The sequence below is a fragment of the Haliotis cracherodii genome, unplaced genomic scaffold (assembly GCF_022045235.1).
Source record: "Haliotis cracherodii isolate W230 unplaced genomic scaffold, xgHalCrac1.p SCAF_29, whole genome shotgun sequence".
NCBI classification, from domain to species: domain Eukaryota; kingdom Metazoa; phylum Mollusca; class Gastropoda; order Lepetellida; family Haliotidae; genus Haliotis; species Haliotis cracherodii.
Window position 1 is genome coordinate 2,282,584 of NW_027266285.1, and position 23,898 is coordinate 2,306,481.

The following is a 23,898-nucleotide window of genomic DNA, read 5'->3' on the forward strand; positions in this document are numbered from 1 at the left end:
TTATAGATATATATCTTTAAAAAGAATAAAACTAAGAGATGGTAGGTCTACAAGTGGTTTCCTAAACATCATTTACAAAAAGTGTTGTAATGTCCAAAGCACAACGTTATCACAACGTTAATTTACAACGTTGTTGTTACGTTGTGGAGTAACGTTGTCATAGAGATACGCAATTACGTTCTGGAAATTTTAGTATTAAGAGATGAAAATTTAAATGCCGAATATATAGAAAGGTAATGCATTACTGCCTTGGTATTCTGACAAATTCATGTTGATTTTGATAAAGCAGTTCTATTCCTTTATGACTATCGAGAAGCAAACTCTATAACGTTTCACCGACGTTTCAGAAACGTAGCTACAAAACGTTGTGTGATGTCCAATGCACAACGTTTTCACAACGTAAATGTGCAACGTTGTTATAACGTTGTGAAATAACGTTGCACGTTGACGTTATAACAACGTTGTGACAACGTAATATCACGACGTTACCAATCCACAACCTTTCCACAACGTTGTGACAACGTCGTGTGTTAGCTGGGCAATGACAGGTACTTTGTTTACCGAACTCGGTAAAGAAAATCAGCATCAATCAATCCAATTAACAACAAACATTTTGTGAATCACATATTTAATAAGTTTGTAAGCGTGCCCCACTACGATCCATTATAAATTAACTACCGCGATAACATAGCGTATCATCCTACACGGTCGCTCGATTTCGCGGGTCACTGTTACCACGTTCTGAAGTATACCCTTGATGTGCCTTGACACAAGGTCAGGATATTTTCGACCAATCAGCAAGCTAAATTAATTACGACTATATCCGACTTGCTTAATATGTGGCACCTGATTGGCTGAAGCAAAGCTACGGACCATACCGAAAATTAATACATGCAAAACCGACAATAGATATAGGTCAAGCAACCGGTTTGGGTATTTGTCATAAAAAATGAGAGAATAATGAAACTGGTTTGGTTTAGCAAACGGAAGTGTGAATCAACATGCTTCGCTGTCTTGTTTGGCAACAAATACCTTTACGCAAAGACGTACGTCTTTGATTTACGATAACAGTGTCAATTCGATATGAAATTAATATAGCCCCAGTCACTGCGTCCACGAGACCCACACATGTTACGCAGGTGCGTTCAAACTTATTTTTGTGCGTCCAAGACGCAAAAACGCGCTCTTCAGCCAACACTGGATATACGTTATTGCTACATGAATTAACGTATATCACCACAGATCTTACTGACTGTTTGTTTAATGTGCAAAAACAAAATGTGAACACATTCTAAATCACCTGTTTCGATTTGGCAACGTGATAGTTCGCGTGACGTCACCTATATTCGTGAGTCTGTTCCACGAAACTACTTCTTGTTGCATAATGGCTTAAATCAGCCTTGTATGGCTACAAAAGTGCATCTAGTCCATCTAAATGCATTGTATATTACTACATAGCCGTGACACGAAGTAAAATAACCTCTGTCACTGGTGGAGTGCAATTTCCCCACGTTCCACCGACCGTATCCTCGTGCGAGAGACTACTTCCGGTATGACGTCGCTTTGTTGACAGTTTGATCGGTTGTAGATTTTCTGATACGAGTGTGAAAGCCGGTTCGAGCCGAGATATGTGAGTTGACATTCAAGTATTTTATATTTATTGTACATCTTCCTACTGAATTAATTACTGAAAAGAATAATTATATTCTTGTAATTTAATAAATGTTATTGTGCAATTCGTAATTGTGAAATTATTCTTGAAAATTAAATAATTAGAACTGTGTGGTTGCTGGTCTTGGGAGTGATCCCCAATTCGCTACCCAAAGCCAGAACCGTTACAATGGGTATTGACGATCTTTCGACGTAACGGGAGATAACCTAGACCATCATCTGCAAATACCTGTGCTAATTTACAATCAATTATAGACAGGATCAAGCAAGACGTCGAACTGACTTTCCTGCTGATACCAACAAAGACAGTGTTTGTATCTCATCCCAGTGATAGGCCTCTGTCAACAGCAATGTCTTTGCTTGAATTCTTTACTTGTTAATGAACAGATTGTTGCCATGTTTGAGCATGTTGTCGGTGTCGATGGCTGTATGCGAAACGAAAACATTGCCATCCTTTACAAAAAAATGTTTATTATTTATTCCATGGTGTTTTCAAACGGAAGAAAAATATCAATATCTAAGAGAGTGTCATAGTGTTGAAAAGGTTTGGGGAGAGGGGAGGTGACCGATTTTGCTCTTCTTCAAATACATTATTATGTGGAACGAATTTGATGATGGATTAACAAATACAGAATTCCATTGCTAGTCATATGATTTAATAAGATAGTCATATATTTTATTTCTAGCACATACCGGTTGTATATGAACACACGAAACAGTCGGAACAGCAATGAAGACAATTAGGAATTTTGATAAGAGTGCATGTCATCCATGATTGTGACGTATGTTTTTTTTGTGCTTTTTTATGATTTTTATACATACGCTTCGTCGGTTTTGACAGTACCGATACACGTTAAGCAACTGGTGTTTCATACGTTTTCTAAACCATGTTAAATGGGTTAATGAGGACAGATACTCGCACGATATGCAACTTCATTAAGATGTTTTCAATACGAAACAAAATATTGTTTGACCATGTTTCGTTTGTTTTCAGTTCCTGTCGTATCCATGTTGGTTCAAGGGCTACTCTTCTGCCTAGCATATTCGTTGCTATGGGGCTGGGTCACATCAGGTATGTAGAAGGACACAAACGAATTGTTATTTTTACCAACTCTTTAACAATACGTTTTGCCAGATGACTTGGCGTTGTTTGAAGAAACATGTATTTTAGATGAAACATGGTTTCTGTTACAATAGAACACGCGAACTTCTAGCTGCATTTATGAAACCGCCTTTACGTTCACGTTTGACACAACGATTATTTTGTATTTGTATGGTAAACTAATTCAAGTTATGACTAGTTCTGCATGCACGATACTTGCGCGCTACCTAGAGTATATGTTCATCTCCGTCTGTTGGCAGGGGTAGCAGGACAATGTCTGTGCTCTATAGTTTCACTAACACATCTGATCTGCATCATTATTGGCTTTTCTTCCACATTTAAACGGATGGCTAATATATTGATTGCATACTTCAAAGGCGGCGTCGCCAACTCATCCGCTTGAGTTCTTAGTTCCTCCCCGCACAGCACGTTTGTATTCCAATCGCATACAAAGGGGTAAGAAAATCAAAGACGCCGTTGTGTGTTGTCTGTAGTGGTAGATACATCATTGTATAACATTACCAAACCTTATTTTATGAGATAAACATAATGAATTTCAAATCGTTTTCTTTCAGCATCTTCTTTCAAGAGGGTATGCTATTTCAGAAGCTGGTGCCGAGAAGTTCTTGTGCCGGCGGGCAGATTCTACATAAAGGACATTGACGCTAGACTGTGTTCACATATCATTTATTATTCCGTTGAAATCAACACAGAATCCCTTGACCTTCTTCCTTCTGGTTTCGAGGTAGGGGAAAATGGGACAGTGGGATATTATGTACAGTTTAATAACTTGAAGAAAGACCATCCTGGCCTGGTCACTTTGCTGTCAGTCCTGGGTGAAACAAATAGTGGATTCGGTGAAGTTGTTGAGACAATGGAAAGGATGCGGAAGTTTGCGAATAACTGTGTGGCGTTTCTGAGACTATGGGACTTCGATGGGCTGGACGTCTTTTGGGAGTACCCTGGGGAACCCCCCGAAACTAAAACTAATTTTACAATGCTGTTATTGGTAGGTTTACTAAGCATAAGTGATTTGTCTCCAAATTATCCCAACCTATCAAAACCAACTGCCTGTTGTTCACGTTAACACATAACGACATCCATCGCTATGGCCCTATTGTTTCTGGAGGGAGCTGTCTTAAGCATCAGAATGACGATATCAGTTTATGATGAGATATTGGATTAGTAGATGAGATATTGGTAGATTAGAATTCGCTGTCAACTATTATGATAAATAGGCTAAAATTCAGTGGTAAGGCTCAGTTCATGATCAAATTCTACTCAGCAGCGATATCTTACAAACACGCATATATCTACTTCTGAAGTGTAAAGCCTTCTGTGTAAGATTGATAGGTTACAACACGCTAAATTAAACTATGTAGCTGAATGATCAATCTATGTGTCCATAGAACCAAGAAAAGAGATTGGAATATCTCTCTATATTTAGGTTTGACACAGGGTTAAACATGCATCTGTTATGGAAATTGAAACTAGATTTCACATATGTTTGCATAGATGTGGCTGAGAGTATGAATTCAACCATGCTTTGTTTCTATGGTTTCTGAAAGGAACTCCGGACTGCCTTCGAAAAAGAGGCAGAGGAGACAGGCAGAAAGATGTTGCTGCTGTCAATGGCCGCCTCTGTGGACGTCGACGTGATGAATGCTGGTTATGAGGTACAGAGGATTTCGAGGTCAGTGTCGCTATAAATCCCCGTCTCTGCACTATGTGCCTTATGAAACACACTGATGAACGTTGTCGTGTTCTAGTATTGCCACCATTTAAATAGTGTGCAATTATATGTCTTCCTAAAACTCGAATCGTATTGATTTAGGAATACTTCCAAGTTGTAATTCTCGGACAATCTACCTACCTGAAAAAGTCGAGACGTGATCTTTTCTTCATCCCTGTCTGACGGCTTCGGGGCACTCCATGACCCATTTCTGATCTCTGTCTACATAATTATACAACCTCTTTACAAGGACAATACTGCGGGGTAATCGATTAGTTAATATGGCACATGTCAGAAATATTCACGCCATAAAATGCCACCTGCCTCCAAACTTAAAGTCAAACAACACAGCTTTGCAAAGATCATTTCCCTGTGGGTATTGTTGGTGTTAGTGATAGTGTTCGCGACCTTTGGGTGGAGGGGATATTACTATGTTAAACGCTCAAGACCTGTATGACTTTGGGCTATCGTCCCACATTAATCTGACACGCGGTACAATAACTATAATGTTGCGATACTTCAGACACTTTGATTTCTTCATTGGTTCGACGATTATTGTAGTTGGCCAAATTTTCTGTAACAACGTCCAGAAAATGGAATGTTCTGGATAAACAAGGTCCATGTACATCAAGATTAAACGTAAACATTTTTTACAGCCTTGTTGACGTCATCAACATAATGGCGTTTAACTTCCAGCATATCTGGCACCACGTCTTGAGCTTCAACGCCCCGCTCTACTCACGGAAAGGGGACGACCTTAATGTGGTAAGTTCGTTGTGTAGAGTTGCGCCCCTTAGGTGTGTCAGAAACCTCTATGACCCGCATCGCTTTGGGCCTTCCTACCCCATCAAGCTGGCACGCCGTGATATAAATAAGCTACTGTTCGTGGTGATATTAAACCAAAGTTACCCACACTTAATGTGGTGATTTCATCCAAGACCCATCAATTAGAGCTAGTTCATAACTGATTAGAAATGAAAGGGGGATAGATGCAGGCAAGTTATATAACCTAATTACATTCCGATGACTATTTTCACATGCGAGACAATGAATAGGAAAAAACTAAATTCATGAATTGATTAAGTTGTTGGTATGTATAATTTCTCATGAAGATCTAAAAACCGCACAGATCTAAAAGAAATTCTAACGTGGCGCAACGTGAACCACATGTCTTGTTTCTCAACACTTTGTTCATGTTGGGGTGCTGTTGTCTAACTATTTCTCAATATATGATTTGTAATATATCGGTAGGCCCATTTCTGGTGTCCCCCGCCGTGATATTGCTGGAATATTGCTAAAAGCGGCGTAAAACCATACTCACTCACTCACTAAAGAACGGTAGTCCGAAAGAGTGGCATGTAGGTTTCATAAACACTTCGTAACGGAACGCACTTCCACATAACTGAAATCGGAAACGATAACAAAAGAGATTATAAAATGTTTCAAGATTGAACATATCTTTCCATTCTGTTCATGGGCATTGTTAAGAGTATCAGTTAATGTTGTAGCTACAGAACGCTTGACAATCGGTTAATGTCTTTATTTTAAAAATAAACGACCACGATTCTATTATTTCTTATATGAGATACCAACATCATGTACAGCCTTTTAACCCTCTGGATGCCGAGTTTTTTTTCTGACGCACATTTTCCTAAGATCGGAAAAGTGAAGGTTGTGCGAGAATTGCGCTCACGCGGCACTGGATCTACCTCTAGCTATAAAATTACGCAGAGGTGGGAATAATAAATTTCTTATTTGATGGTGTAAATTTAACTGTAAATATCAAACCGTTTTTTAAAAAAGACACTCCTAAGTGTTGTCCGAGAATTTATTCTGCGTTGAAAAACAGTAAATTTCTCCGCTTTTTATCGTACACCGATAAAAGTACTGTGCGACAATTTTTAAGAAGCTTTACGGAAACTGTGAGCGAACAAAATACTGCCTAATATCTGAACGACATAACTACATATCAAATGGAGTTATATGCGTATGTATAACGACATACATTCAATTCCAAAATAGCATGCCGTAAATGACGAAAACTGATTTTTCTCTATGACGTCAAAAGGTGACAGAGAGGTTACACACGTACAAAGAAAAGGGGGCATAACTCCGCTATGCTTAGCTCTACTTTGTTGTAACTCAGGGTCACTTGGTGAGAATTAGCTGTGAGAACGGACAAAATATTTTCGTGATGTTTTGTTCAGGAGGAACCAAACTATTCCAACACAAATATCGATATTGAAACTATACACATTTAGTTATAAAATATACCCAGAAGAAATGATGAAATCGTACTTCATAAAAAGGAGGTAATAGAGAAATGGATGGCCTTATCTAAGCTATAACTTAGTCCTTACATTCCAACATTCTCCTGATTGTGTAAGTGTAATTTGACTAATGTTGCATCATTATTAATGGAGCACAAGCCTTATCACCAAAATTAATGAAATACCCTAAAAATAACACGATTCCTTTTGACGTCATGGCTGGTTTTATGTCTTTGATAACGTCGGAAAAAGACGACACTGGTATATTTGATTAATATATATCTCCCCTAATTTTCGTTCATGGTATGGAAAATCTCGATGTGTGGAACGGACTTTGACGCTTTTTCGACACAACATAAAATGACTGCTCTCACCAAGTAAATAATGTCTTGAATATGTTGTCAACGTGCATGTTGACGGGGAATTAGCTCTTGGGGGAATAAAGGACAAAATCGACATCACTGTCCCGGAACGCTTTATGCACAACATGTAAACAATAAACAACAATTGCACAATGAGCGGAATACCTGCTCTGACAACACAAACACAGCAATGAGCAGACTTTCCAGCTCAGGCGTACAAGAGGTGAACGGAGCTCCAGCTCACCTCAGGGCGTTTCCTACGAGCAGCATATCCTGATCGAGGTCGTCCCTATGCCAGCACTCGGAATACCAAGCCTGACTAACACCCTAGTAACTGTGTAATGGTAGCACATATATAGTAATGAACAACAATGGACAGACAAAGAGACAACGACGTTGCTTTGGACATATGGGCGTGATTAACAAACACAGTTCATGGGATGATCAATTAGGGCAATAAATACTATAAAAGCAGTAGTTAAAGGGAAGTGATATGGTAGTCCAGGCTGACTGACAGTCAAAATACAATGAAATGTTGGTGAGGATTAACAACGGGGATTAGCGCCTAAAACGTAATGGCAATTAAGTTAAGGAGACATGGCTACAGGGTAAATTGCCCTTGAAGTCAAATGTACTGCAGACAATGGTAGTCATAAATCAGTCGCTATGACAATGTAAACAATTAGATAGTTTATCGTGTATCTTAATTGGACAAGACACGCACCTGTTTGGCATCAGCTTACGTAATGAAATTCCCAAAAGAATATTTCAAAACAACCAAAATTATATTCAATATTGGACATATATTTGTTCATGATTATGTTATTTTTTCTTACGCAATAAAAGATGCAAAGAAAGCTCTTTTGGTATAGAATTATCAGGATAATCGTATACGTGTGAACCAACGGGGTACCTGGCATGGGTTATATCTTTATACATTTTAAAATTCCTGGAGAAATAAAGTAAACTGTTTACTATCCTGTGATCACAATATTGAAAAAAAATTGTAACCATTGATCATATAATGCAAAACGAGAGGAATAATTCGTAAATTGTTTGTGACTAACGCGCACCTGGCGAATCGTTAGATATCACTGTTCTCTGTATCCAACGACATAAAAGACAAATTCAAGACCAAGACATTTCAGGAATGTGTGCATATATTTACCGAAAAATATTATCCATTTTGTTAAAGTAATATATTCAGTTTTAGTTATAAAATAAAATGAAACGGCTATTCATGGACATTGGTTATATGAACTTATAATATTGACTTATTACACATCCCAAGAAATACGTACATGCTGCAGGTACATTTACACTTCATCTTGTAACACTTGTCCAAAGGAAAGAAATATGTAGTCGACACTATAAACCTATCACATTGTTATGTAAACAATGTTCAGACAAACAGGAGATTATCAAAGGTTCGTTCATACATGTTGTGGCCTATATGTACGTATGATTTCATTTTGAACATTGACAAATATCCAAAGTGAAATTAATTGTGTGATTTTTTTTTATAAAAGACATGCAAAATATACATCATAACTGAGACTGTAAACAGCATGATACAGTGATCGTGTGCACTCTCATTCAAGGACCTTCACCTCAAAGAAATTACCAAATATGTACAACAATGTTGACGTATGACATCACTACCTGTGACCCACTTTTACAAAATGGCGTGTACACTTTCAACAGTACGCGGGATTGTACGAGGGGACTTTCGTTGATTCAGGGATCGTATAAACATAGATGTGACATGTAAGTAATCAGAAACATTCTGACAATCTATGTACTGTTATTTGTTATCATAATTTTCATTGAAACAAACGGAAAGAGTCAGAAATTCCGATAAATGCCGTTGTTGTTGTGCGTGATTTTGCGTCAGTCATGGCGTCAACCAGAACGGTAACTTTGACACCCCTGTTGAAAATATCAAATCATTGCAATGCATCTATTTGAAATTCCCTATTCTTCCTACGATTCTCTTCCCATGCATATTCTGAAAATGTTGAGCCAATATCTTGAACGAATAGACGAATGGATAGCTCAAAATAGGAGAATATGCTACACTGTGTAAAATCTGAATTTTGCTTTGTTAACATTTCAACCATGTGCAGTTTTTCGAGCACAGTCTTCGTTTTCACACCTTAAGTATTTTGCTTAATTTCATCTAGCCACTTTGTATTGGTGACAAAGACCACTGGTCATTTGATTCTAAAATGTATGAGGAATTCAAGGATGTAGGTATCGCAGATAAGTTTGAAATATACTTGATGTTACATAACCGGTGCACCTGAAACGTGATTTTGTAAACACTATCCAATATGGCGGAAAGTTCACTTCGGCGTTCGTGTTTTCGTTTTTTCCAAAACATTCTAAACGATTCTAGGGTAATCGGAGACGCTTTGGAATGATCATTGGTGATTTCATAAAAGACAGATACCCGTGATCACTAATATGCTATTTTTGAAATTCATTTCTCCGAGTAAATATGCGAAATTTAGATTTCAAAACATGCTGTAAATAACGCCGTGAGTGGTGATTTAGTAATGTGTAAAAAATGGCGACATTTACGATGTACCTAATTTTCAGAGGTCATGTTCAGTACTTTTGCTTGGCCTAAAATGCCAGTGGATGATATCACAGAACAGGGAATTTCACACTTTATTCAAAACTGTAAAGTGTAGTTGTGTGGGTGATGTATTTTGAATTTTATTCGACTTCAAAGTGAGGGCTGTAGAGGAGGGACATATATGTCCCTCTAGCATCCAGGGGGTTAGGATGTTGATAAAATTTACAAGCTTTAAAAATATTTACCCAAATTTTAATAATGAGGACTCCCTAAATAGAATCACGAATTTTGGATGTGATCGTTCGGCCACTGCGTTTATCTGCTGGCTTAGGTACATGTATGGGGAATAGCTCACTAAACACTTCCCTCTCCAAAATAACGTCCTCCAATATTTGACGTCATCAAGTTGTGAGCGCATATTCGAATCTCCAGAAATGACGTCATGATAGATCAATGTTTTATTGTGAAATAAACCACGCTTCGTTCTTCATTGTTATTTGCGATTTATATTTATCGCGTATCCATCTTATATTTGTAGTTACAGAATGCTTGCATATCAGTTAGTATTTTCTATTTGTAGTTACAGAATGCTTGAGTATCAGATAATGTTTTCTGTTCGTATTTACAGATTCTTGAGTCAGTGTCAGCTAATGTCTTCTGTTCTTAGTTAAAGAATGCTTCAGTATCAGGTAATGTTCTCCATGTGGAGTTATAGAATGGTTGACTATCAGTTTCTGTTCTTTGAAACAAATACCAAGAAGTAAGCCAACTACACAAAATTGTGAATTTGTAAGCAATGAAATATATTATACTCAGCAGTCTATGTCATTCAGTACAGTCATGTTTATTGACACATTATAGGAACGGGCTGTTGGCACCTGGATCGAACGAGGAGCCCAGCGTGAGAAGATAGTTGTTGGAATAGCCGCCTATGGAGCTTCGTTTATCATTGCCAATGAAACGAGTGTCGGAGCCTATGCGTCGGGACTGGGAGAATATAGCCCCTACAGACTTATGCATGGGAAGGTGGCGTTCTATGAGGTAACGCGTGATATGTATCTGTCTGTTACATCAGTAATAATTCATTAGTTATTGTGTCTCACAACAGCCGTGTCGCGCCGTTACAATAATTGAGCTATCATGTCCACACCACGATCTCTCGGATTGTACATCGATCTTTCTATACATGTTTGGTCTTGCATGTTCAGGATGCCAACGGTGTGGCAGGCTATGCTCACCTTTTCGCGAATACCTGGTATCGCTATTGAAAACAAAACATAACAATGTAGAATTAAACTTTGATATTCCGTCGTCTATTCTTTGAAGATTATATATACGACCAGACAGTAACTCGATTAGTTTCAAGTTTTAGGTTTCTGGTGAAGCCAAGTAAATTTTCACAAATACCTAAAATGTCCCCTCTTTTCAATATAGGTGTGTGAGATGCTCGAAAAGGGAGAAGCTAGATACGTCTGGGACGACCTTCGCAAAGTGCCATACGCCTACACCATCGAAACCTGGGTCGGATATGATGACGAGAAAAGTGTTGCCATCAAGGCGAGTATTTACCTCCTACTCTTTTCACGATATTATCGCACTTTCTCTGCCTGGACTACAAATAGTTATGCAAAACTTGTAATTTCGACGCGGTGTTCATCGTTTCACGAATCGGTAGCTACAAAACGGTGGGTACGGTCACTAAAATATTTCACAAACGTCTATTGTGGGAGATTATTGTATTAGTGAGGAGACACGGGTTTGACTTCGCATGACTTCACAAAGGACGAGACGGCTTATTGACTATCTGTTACATCACTGTAGCTCGCCAGGAATACCCGCGAATTAAACTGTTGGTAAATACTTGACGGTTAACAACACACCCTGTTCCGATGTTACATGTGAATGATGACAGCCACCAAGCCCAAGGAACTCATATCTGATTCTCCTAGAGTGTATCAAATGTACACAAATAAATTTCACAAATGCATAGGATAACTGACATCAAAGCGTCAAAAGTGAGCAAACCCACAATTACGAAGCATAATCTGCATTATTCATTATTTACATAAATTAATGTGTTTTAACCCTCAGATAATAAGCTTCGTCCTATTAATACTAACATAAGTAAGTTCCCTCTGAATTAACATAGTATCGTCGGTAAATATGAATTCAACTGTGTCAAGGTCAGGGCATGACAACGATACTTGTTGGCCAATATGATAAGATTAACACCAAGTTATTGTACTTATACATCTCCTTCAAATTCAGCTTGGATCAAGCATTCGCTCATGTACAAATTAGCTTTTCGTATAACTCTAAAACCAGCCTTTTGATTCTGTTAAATATACATTTGATTCTGTTTAAAATTAATCAAAAACATTCAAATATTGAGATTTAAAAAATAAATTTTACTCACATTATTATGGACACATCTGATTTCTGAAATATCGTTATGAAAGTTGGATTTCTAAAATTATGCAGATCAAGTGGTTTCCATGAGTACTTATCATACCTCGCTTTTTCCCATGGAGCCGTACACGCCCTTCTTAAACCGAGCTGAGAACTGAACTTCGAATCTTCTTTTAACAAATAAAGAACTTGACCGTGACTGGTGACCATGTTGTAGTATCTGACAGGTAAGCCAATCCGGCCTTCTTTACTGTGCTTCAATACCTCATCCCCGGGCCTCGTTTTAAAGACGTACTATGTCCCTTTACTGGGCAGCATCTCATAATGAATACATCAGTCGTACAATCAGTTTTACTTTACAGGTCTTCCAAATTCGCCTGAAAATGCTTGTATCGTCCGTGATTGTGTTTATTCAGTTGGAGATAAATTAAATTATTGAGGTCTAATTTTTTCTCTTTCACAAAACATATGATCGTAGATTCGAATCCCGTTTCGCCCTTCACCATTGTCGTAACTGGACCGGGTGGTTGCTGACTTCGTTGATGCATGTCATCGTATCTCAATTACGTAACGCTTAATCGAGTTTACCTGCATGTATGCTAATACATAAGAGTGAAAACAAGCCATTCCGCCGATAAAAAATATTTTTAGAGTGATGACAGAAATTGCAAAGGGGGCTTATCAAGAATTTTGCTAACGATAAACGACATCTTCGGATCTCTTGGTTACAATCCGGGTTAAAATCGGATTAAAATCGGTTATTTTTAGAAGTGAACGTGGCCGGTTTGTTCTCACATTGCCAAAGTCTTAATGTTGTTTTAGTAACGGATTAGGATTAGGCTGGATTATAGTCTGTACTAGTCTGTTCTTGCTATGGTCACCTGGTGAGTAGTAGTAGTAGTAGTAGTAGTATAGGTGATGGGGGTTCTGGACCACTTCCACTGGAGCCGGATTCATATACCTATACTGCTACTACAGGTAGCATTTTTTATGTGTAAATGACTATGCGATTCAACGATAGTCATAAGATTAAGTTAAATTGACTCTAGCTCACCAATACCTGGGTCCAATCATTGCTTTAGATGAGTCTAAATGGTAATAAAAATATTCTTCATTATTTTTATCGATAAAGCGATATTCAACATTTTTATTAAGTTCTTCGTTCATTTTACTAGTAGACCAGACTATATAACTACACTCTTTTTGTAAATTGATAAGAAACAATTGATTACCGTATTTGGTTGGTTTGACATCACTGATATAATAAAAACCTTGTGGTAATTCTCTCCATTTAATAGTTTTTTCCATTATTATATATTTATGTAAGCATTTGTCTAAATGTAACCACACGATAGTAAGCAATTTATTTTTAATCTCCAACCAGTTCTTTGGTTTTGGCACGGAATAATTGACGCGCTTGTTGCCTCCCCTGTTCTATGAACTTTTTTTTCTCGTCTTCTCTAATACCACTGGTCTTACGAGATTTTGATCGAATCTCCTGCTTCATTTCATTGTATTTTGAGAGTTCCGACAGCACTAAACGAAACTCATCCTCGGATATCTTACAATCGGCCACTGCTGTCGAAATATGATCCTCAATGCTGTTCAACTTTGCTTCGGTGAGTATCCGAATACTATCGTGTTTTAATGCTTTCTTTTGCAACCTACGAGAAATGAATTTTATCGCTATTCCTGTCAGTCCCGAGACTCCGGCGGTTATTTCCATGCCGAGCACGATAGGCGCGGCGATTAAAGTTGATAGTAAACCGACACCGGCTACACCGAGTCCCATGCCAGCCACTACAAGAGCGGTGTCAACTCCAACCAGAGCATTCACGGCTCTGCGATACTTTTTATACAATCCAAGTCTCAACTCCCTATCCTTTTCTATTCGATGTTTTATGTCGCTTGTTTGATGTAATCGAAATCCATCAACAGTTTCCATCTTTTCATCGAGCGCTGGATATAAACTCATAGTGTATATTACGAATATATAATAGTCTTTAATTGGTCTTGCTTAAATGTTTTGATAGCATACATCAACCTTATCAAATGTATATTATACGGCAAGAATATCTTAGTAAGAGAAATTCTGTCACTTTTAATATTTTGAACCCCCTCGAGGGTTGTAACGGGTGATGCTCCGACATGAATAATACTGCAACGTTGACGCTCGTGTTTCTTGAGTCATTTAATCGATAGACCTGGTAATATTTCGAAGGCATCTACCGGTGCATCTCCGAACAAGACTTCAATAATAAGCGTAGAAATATTAGGTATTGCACTCAAGTTCTGTTTAATATCATCAAATTCTGTAACCAAATTTAAACTAACATTTTGGATTGCCGGACGACTATATAACATATGACCTGGTTTTTCTGGCAGGGGAGTAAGGGTGCAACGATCCACCGATATTCCGATGCATCGCGATACTTGACCCACGATACGATATACGATAAACGTAGGCCCATTTATCGATACGTCACGATACGGAACGCAAATCTCAAATACAGCGTTTCCTCGCTATTGTGCCTTTCAATAAATCGCTAACTTGGTTATAGCGCGCGGTAACGCATGGCTCCCAGAAACGTACTTACAATTTTAATAAGCTCAGTTTTTACACCGACAGATGTTTTTCCCCATCTCAAAAAACATTATCAGCTGATCCCCGCAAGCACATAACAATGGAAATACCTGTCAGCAAATCCGAACTGAAGCACGCAATTCAATACCATTATCATACTATCTTGTTATTAAAACGTGTTCATTGTATATCTGGACTTGTGTTTGTAATATATTTTAATAATTTTTTTTCCAAATTTCATTTAATATTGTTTTCATTAAGTTATGTGAAATCGTGTGTGAAGAGATACAGCAACCACATTCAGATTACCGCTTTTGACGCATTGAAACGAACTTCAGTTGCTATAGAATGGATACATATATTAAAAATGCCATACTTTGACTCGTTAAAAGTCATATTTGTGGCAATTTGGCTAATATATGTCAACATGAACGTTTTCGCAATCGAAATACATGTAGCACGGGAAGTGCCTAGGGTGACTGGTCAAATTGTTCCATGCGTAAAAATATCCTGCAACAGCAATCACCAGTACCAAAATGCTACACTTGTGGTTCTTATAATTTTAAATATATATATAATAAAAGCTGCAACTAAGGTAACACGCTATTGGAATATATTATTCCTGATAAAACAATAATTTCGGATACAATTTCTTCGACCATTGCATGAAAATTCTTTGACGTTGTATCACTGGTGGAGCACATTAATTATTTTCTGGTGTTTGAACTTTGAATTGTTTTTAAGGAAAGTTAGAGAAAGTTCCACTTTGAAGCTGAACAACTTCAGTAGTCTTGTTATTATAAAACAATTTTGACTATTCCAAAATCATGAAAGGTGCAATCTTGACATGCTTAAGTCTTGTTTTTTTATCATGGCGTATCGAGATACGTATCGTATCGTGAGCAGAATATCGAGATGCGTATCGTATCGTGACCTTCCTGTATCGTTGCAGCCCTACAGGGGAGTGACTAACACACTTTTTCGTTTTGACGGGATATAGGCCGCGAGTACGATGCCACTATTTATTATCTTAGTTAAATTATGTCCCTTACCCATCATCGCATAAGGTGGGGTAATGACAATATTCAGTAGCCACTTGATGTTTGCTTCGACCATAGTCCATTTATTCTCACTGTTGTAAATAATATTGTACGGAGTGGTTTTAAGGAGTCTACTAACGTCGACATCGCTTAAATCTTCTAGATTACCCGTGAATGTAACTTCTTTCCGCTTGTATACATTATCGTGTAAGTGTAAAGCGTATAACTTACCATTGATACCGGGTTTACCGAATCCTTCCGTGTCTCCGAGATCGGAAAGCGCAATTGTATTACATTGTCTTATCGTTCCAGGGCCTGATGCATCAACCATTATTTATAATATGGAGTGTTACACTTAAGTATCCTATATAGACAGGTTGGTGTTTTACATCTAATACAGACATTTTAAGGCCTGAAATAATACCCCGCTTTAATTTTTTATATTGTAATGTTGAGAAAGATTCCGTTTTACCGCTATTGTATTTTTCATCTTTGACCGGAACTCTTCTGAGTAGAGTTGAAGGACTTTCTTGTTGAATATTATCTGTTGTACTGATTTCATCAAGATGGATGCACAACTCTTTATAGGGAACTAAATCGGGTAAATAGAGTCCCTGATCTGATGTCTTGATTACTGTTATTTCTCCTCCCCATCCAAGTGTGTATGCTAAGTTACTGTAAAGCTTTACATCCTTTTTTCCAGCGTTTAAAATCTGTAACCCATTTGACTCATTTTGTGTTAGACTAATTCCATTAGGCTTAAAAAATTCATCATTGAGTGAGCATACGCTGTAATACCCATCAGGTATAATGTGTTTTTGACCATTTATTTCTGTCTCATTATTATAACCTCTCGTAGCATTTATATTGGTCCACCGTGGGTAATATGTTACATCGCATAGAGCTACTTCGAGTTGTCCATCCGAGTTATCGATAGTACGAAGCAGTTGAATAGACTGACTATTTGTTATTCCCAGGAGTGTAACATACATATCAAATATACAATGATACTATATCATAACTTTAATATGGAATCAACCATTATTTATAATATGGAGTGTTACACTTAAGTATCCTATATGTACAGGTTGGTGTTTTACATCTAATACAGAAATTTTGAGGCCTGAAATAATACCACGCTTTAATTTTTTATATTGTAATGTTGAGAAAGATTCCGTTCTACCACTATTATATTTTTCATTTTTCACTGGAACAGATCTGAGCAGAGTTGAAGGACTTTCTTGATGAATATTATCCGTCGTACTGATTTGATCAAGATGGATGAACAACTCTTTATAGGGAACTAAATCAGGTAATTTAACCTCCTGATCTGGTAACTTGCGTATTGTACCAACTAAGCGTGTAAATCCAAGTGTAGGTGATCGGTCCAATAAAATTATATTTGGGTCTTCATGGTCGAATTTCACTGTCCCAGTCGCCTCATTTTGTGTGAGACTAATTCTATTAGGCTTAAAAATTTCATCTTTGAGTGAGCTTACGCTGTAATACCCATCAGGTATAGTAATGGATTTGATATTACCACGTGAGGTTACTAGAGCTATCCTATTATTATCTTTTGCAGTATTTATATTGGTCCACCGTTGGTAATACGTTACATCGCATAGAGCTACTTCGAGTTGTCCATCCGAGTTATCGATAGTTTGAAGCAGTTCAATAGACTGGCCATTTGTTATTCCCGGGAGTGTAACATACATATTAAATATACAATGATACTATATCATAACTTAAATTTGAAATCGAGATACATTACTAATCAATCGATTATAGTAACTGCCTCTGGTGCTGAATTTTTCGTTAAATTCCACGATATCTTTGAAAAATACAGTTTCCTGGCAACTAACGATAAAATGGTGAACGATTGGTTTCACAATCCGATGCAATTTTGGCAGAATCAGTTAAACTTTGCCGTATGGTGTGCCACAACGGGATGTGGCGTATCTGTTAATGCCCCAGGATTTAAACTATATAAGTCTGTTATATTATTTCACGTGTACTATCAGATTAGACGTATACTTAAAGAAATTAATGCTCCATTACCGCTGGATCCAGCATGGAATCACGCAAATAATATTTATGATAAGAGGGCCTTCGAACGTATTTGTAATGAATTTAATGTTTCTACGAGTAAAGATTGGCGCATTAAAGGACCTAGCCATGGTCTAGGTATTCCGTACTCTGGACAAAGAACTATTAAAGATAAAAGCGATTATTTAATTAAAGAGGGTGTGATCCCTTCAAGCTTTGCTCTCTCGGATAAACAGTTTAGAGCAGATCGTATGAACTTTGAGAGTGGCATTCCTTATATTATAACAAAGTTTGTGCATCCAAACGATACAACAGACGCTTGGAATGAATTTCTTAATGATAAAACGGAAAATAATTTTACTAACCCAGGATTTGAAAGAGTTAATGAATCGATAAGAACTTATGTATGGGCAATTCTCGGTGCACAATCGCAAACACGAACGTCCATAATCGGTACTGGGACAGCGTTCGATGCGCAAAAACAGTTTGTCGCAAACGTGGAGGACGCCATTAATTCACCAGTTGACATACCATCGTCTATAAAGCGTTTTCAAGATACATTACAGTACGCTCAATCCAAAGTGGACTACGTTTATGCACCGGGACTATACATGTCTCCGAGTAATATGGAACTTAAGATCGGTCAAGTGATAGGCTATAATAATAAAATTGTTATCGCTACCGATCAACAAAAACCATGTATAAATTCAGATATGAACGTCGAATTAATAACGCAAACGATCACGGGCGAAAAGGGAATAGTAAAGCCACAAACACCAACTATCGCTCAAACATCTACTGATGCACAAGTGTCACCGCATATTGCGGCTAAAAATCAACAACATATCGATGAAAAAACAGCGCTTGTAGTGGGTGGAGTCTCGGTTGGCTTACTCATGATTTGGCTAAATAGTCTTTAGCGAATACGTACAACAGCCCTGCAATTGCTACGATCAACCCCCACAAGTTTTGACTAAGCCAAGTGGTGGTCTTAGCTAATAAATTCAATAGCCAGGAAACAACACTCCCTATAATACCGGGAAGTGCGTCCGCGGCTTTCTCAGCTAGCTTTCCCAGTGCTGAACTTAATGCTTTTAAATGCTTTTTTATCCACTCTTTTATACCGTTTTTATCGTTAGGGGGTGATCCGCCGCTACCACCTGTTAACGAGAGAGTCAAAGTCGATATAATAAATCCCAATGCGGTTAAAATACTGGCAATTGTTATTCCCTGTTCTCTGAACAATGTTTTAATTTTATCGGCCAGTGTAGTATCATCGTTGAGGACTTGATCGATAGTTTCTCGAATACGACTGATTTGCGAACGAAGTGCCTTTCTATTACTGGAAGCTGCTTCGAGGCGGGCCAATCTTTCCTCTTCTAGGTTACGCAATCTTTCAGCAACGCGGCGTCTACTGAATTCATCGCCCGCCTGTTCGAGTTTTGTTTTCTCTTGAGCTATATGTTTGTCGATTTCGGATAGCTTGGCTATATTATTTATCAGTTCTCCCCGCATAGTTCGCATTGCCTTGTCAAGACCTCGTAATTCCCTAATACTGAACTCCGATACCTGTAACATGGAATTATCGTAATAGGTATCTAAGATTTCTCCGAGTCCGTCCGAGGCCACCATCGAGGGTGCTTCCAAATCATCTGTATTAACGAGTTCTTTCCTCATAGTCTGAAGAGCCTGAGTAGTCTTCGCGGGAAGTTTTTCTCGTCCGTATTCTACAAAACCTAATTTATCACGAACAAACCCGCGGCTATGTCTGCCGGCTATAGTAGACAAGGCTAGGGGCTTACGAGTACTATAATGCATAAGCTCAATATGCGGAGAGTCACGTACTCGCAATGTTCCTTTACTATCTAGCATAAACTTTGAATAGTCCCGACCTATTGGGATAACATAATTTTTATCTTCTTTTAATGCATCGTAATAATCATCAACGGCTGATTGTAAAAGGGCATCATTTACGGTTGGGTTCATAAAGCTGGTTTCATCAGTACCCTCTTCGATGGTACTAGTATCAGTTATGTTATCTAGATCAAAGTCATTATGTTCAAAATTAGTCATTTTTATATTAAACATAGGGTACATGTTTTCAATATAACAATGTCTTCGCAATACGGACGCAAGTTAAACCCACAACGTAGACTTCGAGATCAATTAGGGGTCAAAGCAATTCGTCAGTCTGTAACTATAACTAATAACCCTAGTACCATCGATCAGAATCAAACGCTTCTGGTTCGCTTTCCTAATCTCGGCGCACACGATGTGTTAGTTCCGGGAACTGTCCGACTAGCATTTACGATTGTTTTGAATTCTACCGACGTTAACAGGGAGCCGGTTCAGAACTTAGGTCGTGCTATCGTTAAGAAAATCGCTATTAAAATTAGCGGTAATGAGATTTTGAGTATCGACGATAGCGATGTATACTATTGTTACATGGATCTCTGGAGAACGGATAAAGAGCGGGAAAACTTACAGTACCAAGGTATTTGTAATAAGAACACATTGAGACTGCGCGTAGGTGCTGAAAATGGTGTTGATACCAACGAAAAAGATAAGGCCGTTGCCGACGCATTAGGTAACAGATTCTATGTTCCCCTAGACTTTGAATTACTAGATTCCCACATGCCCTTTTATCAAGCATCCCTAGGAGATAGGTTAGAATACGAACTCACTTTTAACGACTACGGTAGAGTAATCAGATCCGCTGAAGATGCTTGCTATTCCATTGACAATATCTCGCTCGAGTACGATATGATAACGGATCCCGAATTAGCCAGACAAATTCGTAACCAGTATTCGGGAAGTTTAGCTATTTTGTACGATCGCGTGCTGCGACATCGAAAGATCACGAGGGACAAAAAAGATACGATGTGGAATATCAATCTAAACGTCCCCACGAGGTCGTTGAAGGGTATTTTAATGTTGTTCGAGGACCCCTCCGATGCGTTTAAAAGAAATACCGAGAAGTTCTACAATCCCAAGATTACAAAAGTAGAATTGACTATCGAGGGCGTTCCTAATCAACTATATAGCCAAGGAATGCTAGCGTATCACCAGTGGGATGAGATTAAAAAACTTCCTTCTATAAAACGCTCTCCGGAAGTAAACGCGGTCGTGAAAGATCTGTCTCTCGGGAGTGTATCGATGGGTGAATACCTCACCTCGAAGTACGCGCTATGGCTCGACATGCGAACAACGGACGATGACCAATTACACGGCAGTGGGAGGAGAATAGAAAATGCTAATGAGGGTGTCACCATACAGATAACGAAGCTCGGGGAATCAGCTGGTAAATTAAACATATATTTGTACGTGATTATGGATGCGCAACTTAATATAAAAAATGGGAGATTCGTGCAAGCAATCTATTGATAATCTTTTACCTAAAGATCCGCACTGCGCTATCATATGCGGGCAAACGGGCTGCGGAAAAACAGCTTTTATTCTAGATATTTTACAAAGTCATTATCGGGACTTTTTCGATCATATTATTATTCTGTGCCCGACTATAAGCGTTAATAAAACATACCTATCGAGAGATTGGGTAATGAATGACGACGGGGTACACAGAGTCGATCCGGGCGATCGTTTACAAGACTGTCTCCGAGTATGTCATGAAAAATACAAAGGAGAATCAACCCGTTTCGTAATAGATGACTGCAGCACGAGTAAAGAATTAACAAAAAAGAAAGATATGCTTTCGTATTTAGCATTTTCCGGAAGGCATACTCAACATAGCGTTTGGGTACTTACTCAAAAATACAACTCTGTCCTGAAAGATCTCAGAGAGCAGACCAAATGGGTAGCGCTCTTTCATTGCAAAGATCGAGATTCATTCGAGGAATGTTTACGCGAAAATGATGTCATTTATACCAAGGGTGAACGTGACAAAGTCAGAAAAGTGTTAGCAGCAACGAAGCACTGTAAACTCGTATTAAAAACCGATCAACCAGCTGCTTATGCAATTGCTTAGCAAAATGTAGCAAAAATTTAGCAAAATGTAGCAAAAATGTAGCAAATTATAGCAAAATGTAGCAAAATGTAGCAAATTGAACATTAGCGGTTAATATTACATAAAATGTGGTTCGAAATCCTCATTCTTTCGCAACAGTTCATTATTACGGGATGTATTGGATATGTCATATTCCGTTATGTTAGACTTAAATATCTCCTTAGGTATTACATTATGGAATGCGACGAACTCATCGAACAAATGCTCAAAGAATCTGATGTAGATAAATCTTTAGATAAACATAGAGAAAGACTCGCGGCTTTGGTAGCCGGTGGAAAATGTTCCCAATATTTGGGAGAAAATTATACCATCGAAAAAATTGATAACATGACCGACGAAGAGATTAAAAAACTGTATGCGCGTTATGAGTCTAGACTGGGAGCTACCATGACTATAGGGTCGTCTATATTACAACTATACACAGTCGTAGCTAGTACGTTTCTCCCCATCCCGGCAGAACATCGCATGTATTTATGCGAATCTCTAGAGAAAGACCCATTCATCGAACATGCTATAAGCTCAGTGAGCTGTGAGTTTTATCATAGATTCGGAATGTTCTTAGCTCCGTTCACCACAGCTTTAATAACGGCTAGGTATTGTCAATTTAAACATACGTGCCCACTTAATAATAATGGAGACACAACAGGTGACACCACAACAGATTGCGCAACCACAACAGATTGCGGAAACGCAACAACAGATTGCGGAAACAGAACCACATGTGAATGAGGAACCACAAGTGAATGAGAAAACACAAAAACAAGCTAGAGTTACTAAGAACCCCCAAAAAATAGCTGCTGGAAGAAAGGGAGGGCTGGCGCGCAAAGCAAAATTAATAAATAATTCAAATCCGATTAAAACATGGGCACTAGTAGGAGTTGCTGGTATAGCGGCTGTATGGTTCTTTTATAAGACCGGAGAAGAGAAAACGTCACCCCCGCCGCAACAACAAGTTCAATTAGAGGTTAGTCCTCATATAATGCTATAAGAAGCATGACTACTCCAGTTACAGACGGTAAAATGTTGGTAAACGCGACGTATCATTCAGCGGTGGTCACCGGCTTGGCCATTGGCTATGCCCGTATGGCTAAAATGATTACTAAAGCCACACCTCCCAAGCTAGATTTTAATGGATTTGATATAGGTATGATGGTTCTGGATATAGGATTAGCAATGGCAACGAAAGAATATGCTCATCAAACAAGGACTTATCCCGGAAGACATAATGAAGTAATTAAACATTTGAATATTTATATTCATATGGCATCAATTGCGATGATGGTCGGTGGAGCTGTTGTTAATGCTCTAGCTTTTTCGGGGAGTAATTATTTATTTTCCAGTCTGAGGGAATCAAACGCTAAAGAAGTTGAAGAGGAGCGTAAACGACATAATAAAGCATTAGAACAATACCAAGCAGCTCAGTTACAATATACGCAGCAGAGAATGAAGAGATTAGACTTTATTCATGAACAACTGATTAAGGAAGGACATTCAATTCAAACGTTTAAGGATGTCGAATCTGCCATGCACGAATACTTCCTCGTTTATGGGAAAAAAATCGACCCAATACCGAGACCAACAATGAGTCAGTTTTATACACCCTCAGAGGCTCAGAAAGACCGAGAGGTCACATTTGTGATTATGGGATTGACTGCTCTATTGATTTTCAGCTATACCCTAGTGTAGATGTGATTTGCATTTAGACAAATGATATGATAGATGTATATACCATGAATAACTGCAAGTTTACACTCATGGGGAAGACGACTCTATGTAACCGCCGCTGTGTTGAAATTTACTGCGGTATACACAATTATTACATCAAGCGTGGACACATAAACTATAAGTGTTCTGAATGCGGGATAGGGGTCAAAGGTCGTTATTGTTTATGTAAGAAACACGGTGCTGATAGGGTCAGGAATCAGATTATTTATTCTAGGAAGAGAGATTACATCAATGAGAGGAATAGGTTGGGGAGAATACGTATTTAGATATATGAAAACAACCAATTAGACATTTGTTTCATTTTGCATATACCATTCAACCACTATGGTTTTTGTCAGAGAGTTGAAGACTA

At 38.2% G+C, this 23,898-nt stretch overlaps 1 protein-coding gene across 2 annotated transcripts in view; it reads left to right on the plus strand.

Annotated features, from left to right (window-relative positions):
• Positions 1-998: 998 nt before the first annotated feature.
• The window catches only part of LOC139473499 (chitinase-3-like protein 2), a 29,191-nt gene continuing 6,291 nt past the window's right edge, over positions 999-23,898 (plus strand). Inside the window, exons 1-7 of one of the 2 annotated variants that reach the window (XM_071256119.1) lie at positions 999-1,139; positions 2,666-2,743; positions 3,349-3,782; positions 4,342-4,466; positions 5,162-5,270; positions 10,580-10,759; positions 11,153-11,275. In XM_071256119.1, the coding sequence (XP_071112220.1) occupies positions 2,680-2,743; positions 3,349-3,782; positions 4,342-4,466; positions 5,162-5,270; positions 10,580-10,759; positions 11,153-11,275 (1,035 nt within the window). In that variant the 5' untranslated portion in view covers positions 999-1,139; positions 2,666-2,679. The remainder of the gene's footprint in view (positions 1,140-2,665; positions 2,744-3,348; positions 3,783-4,341; positions 4,467-5,161; positions 5,271-10,579; positions 10,760-11,152; positions 11,276-23,898) is intronic. The other variant, XM_071256120.1, reaches the window with a different exon arrangement.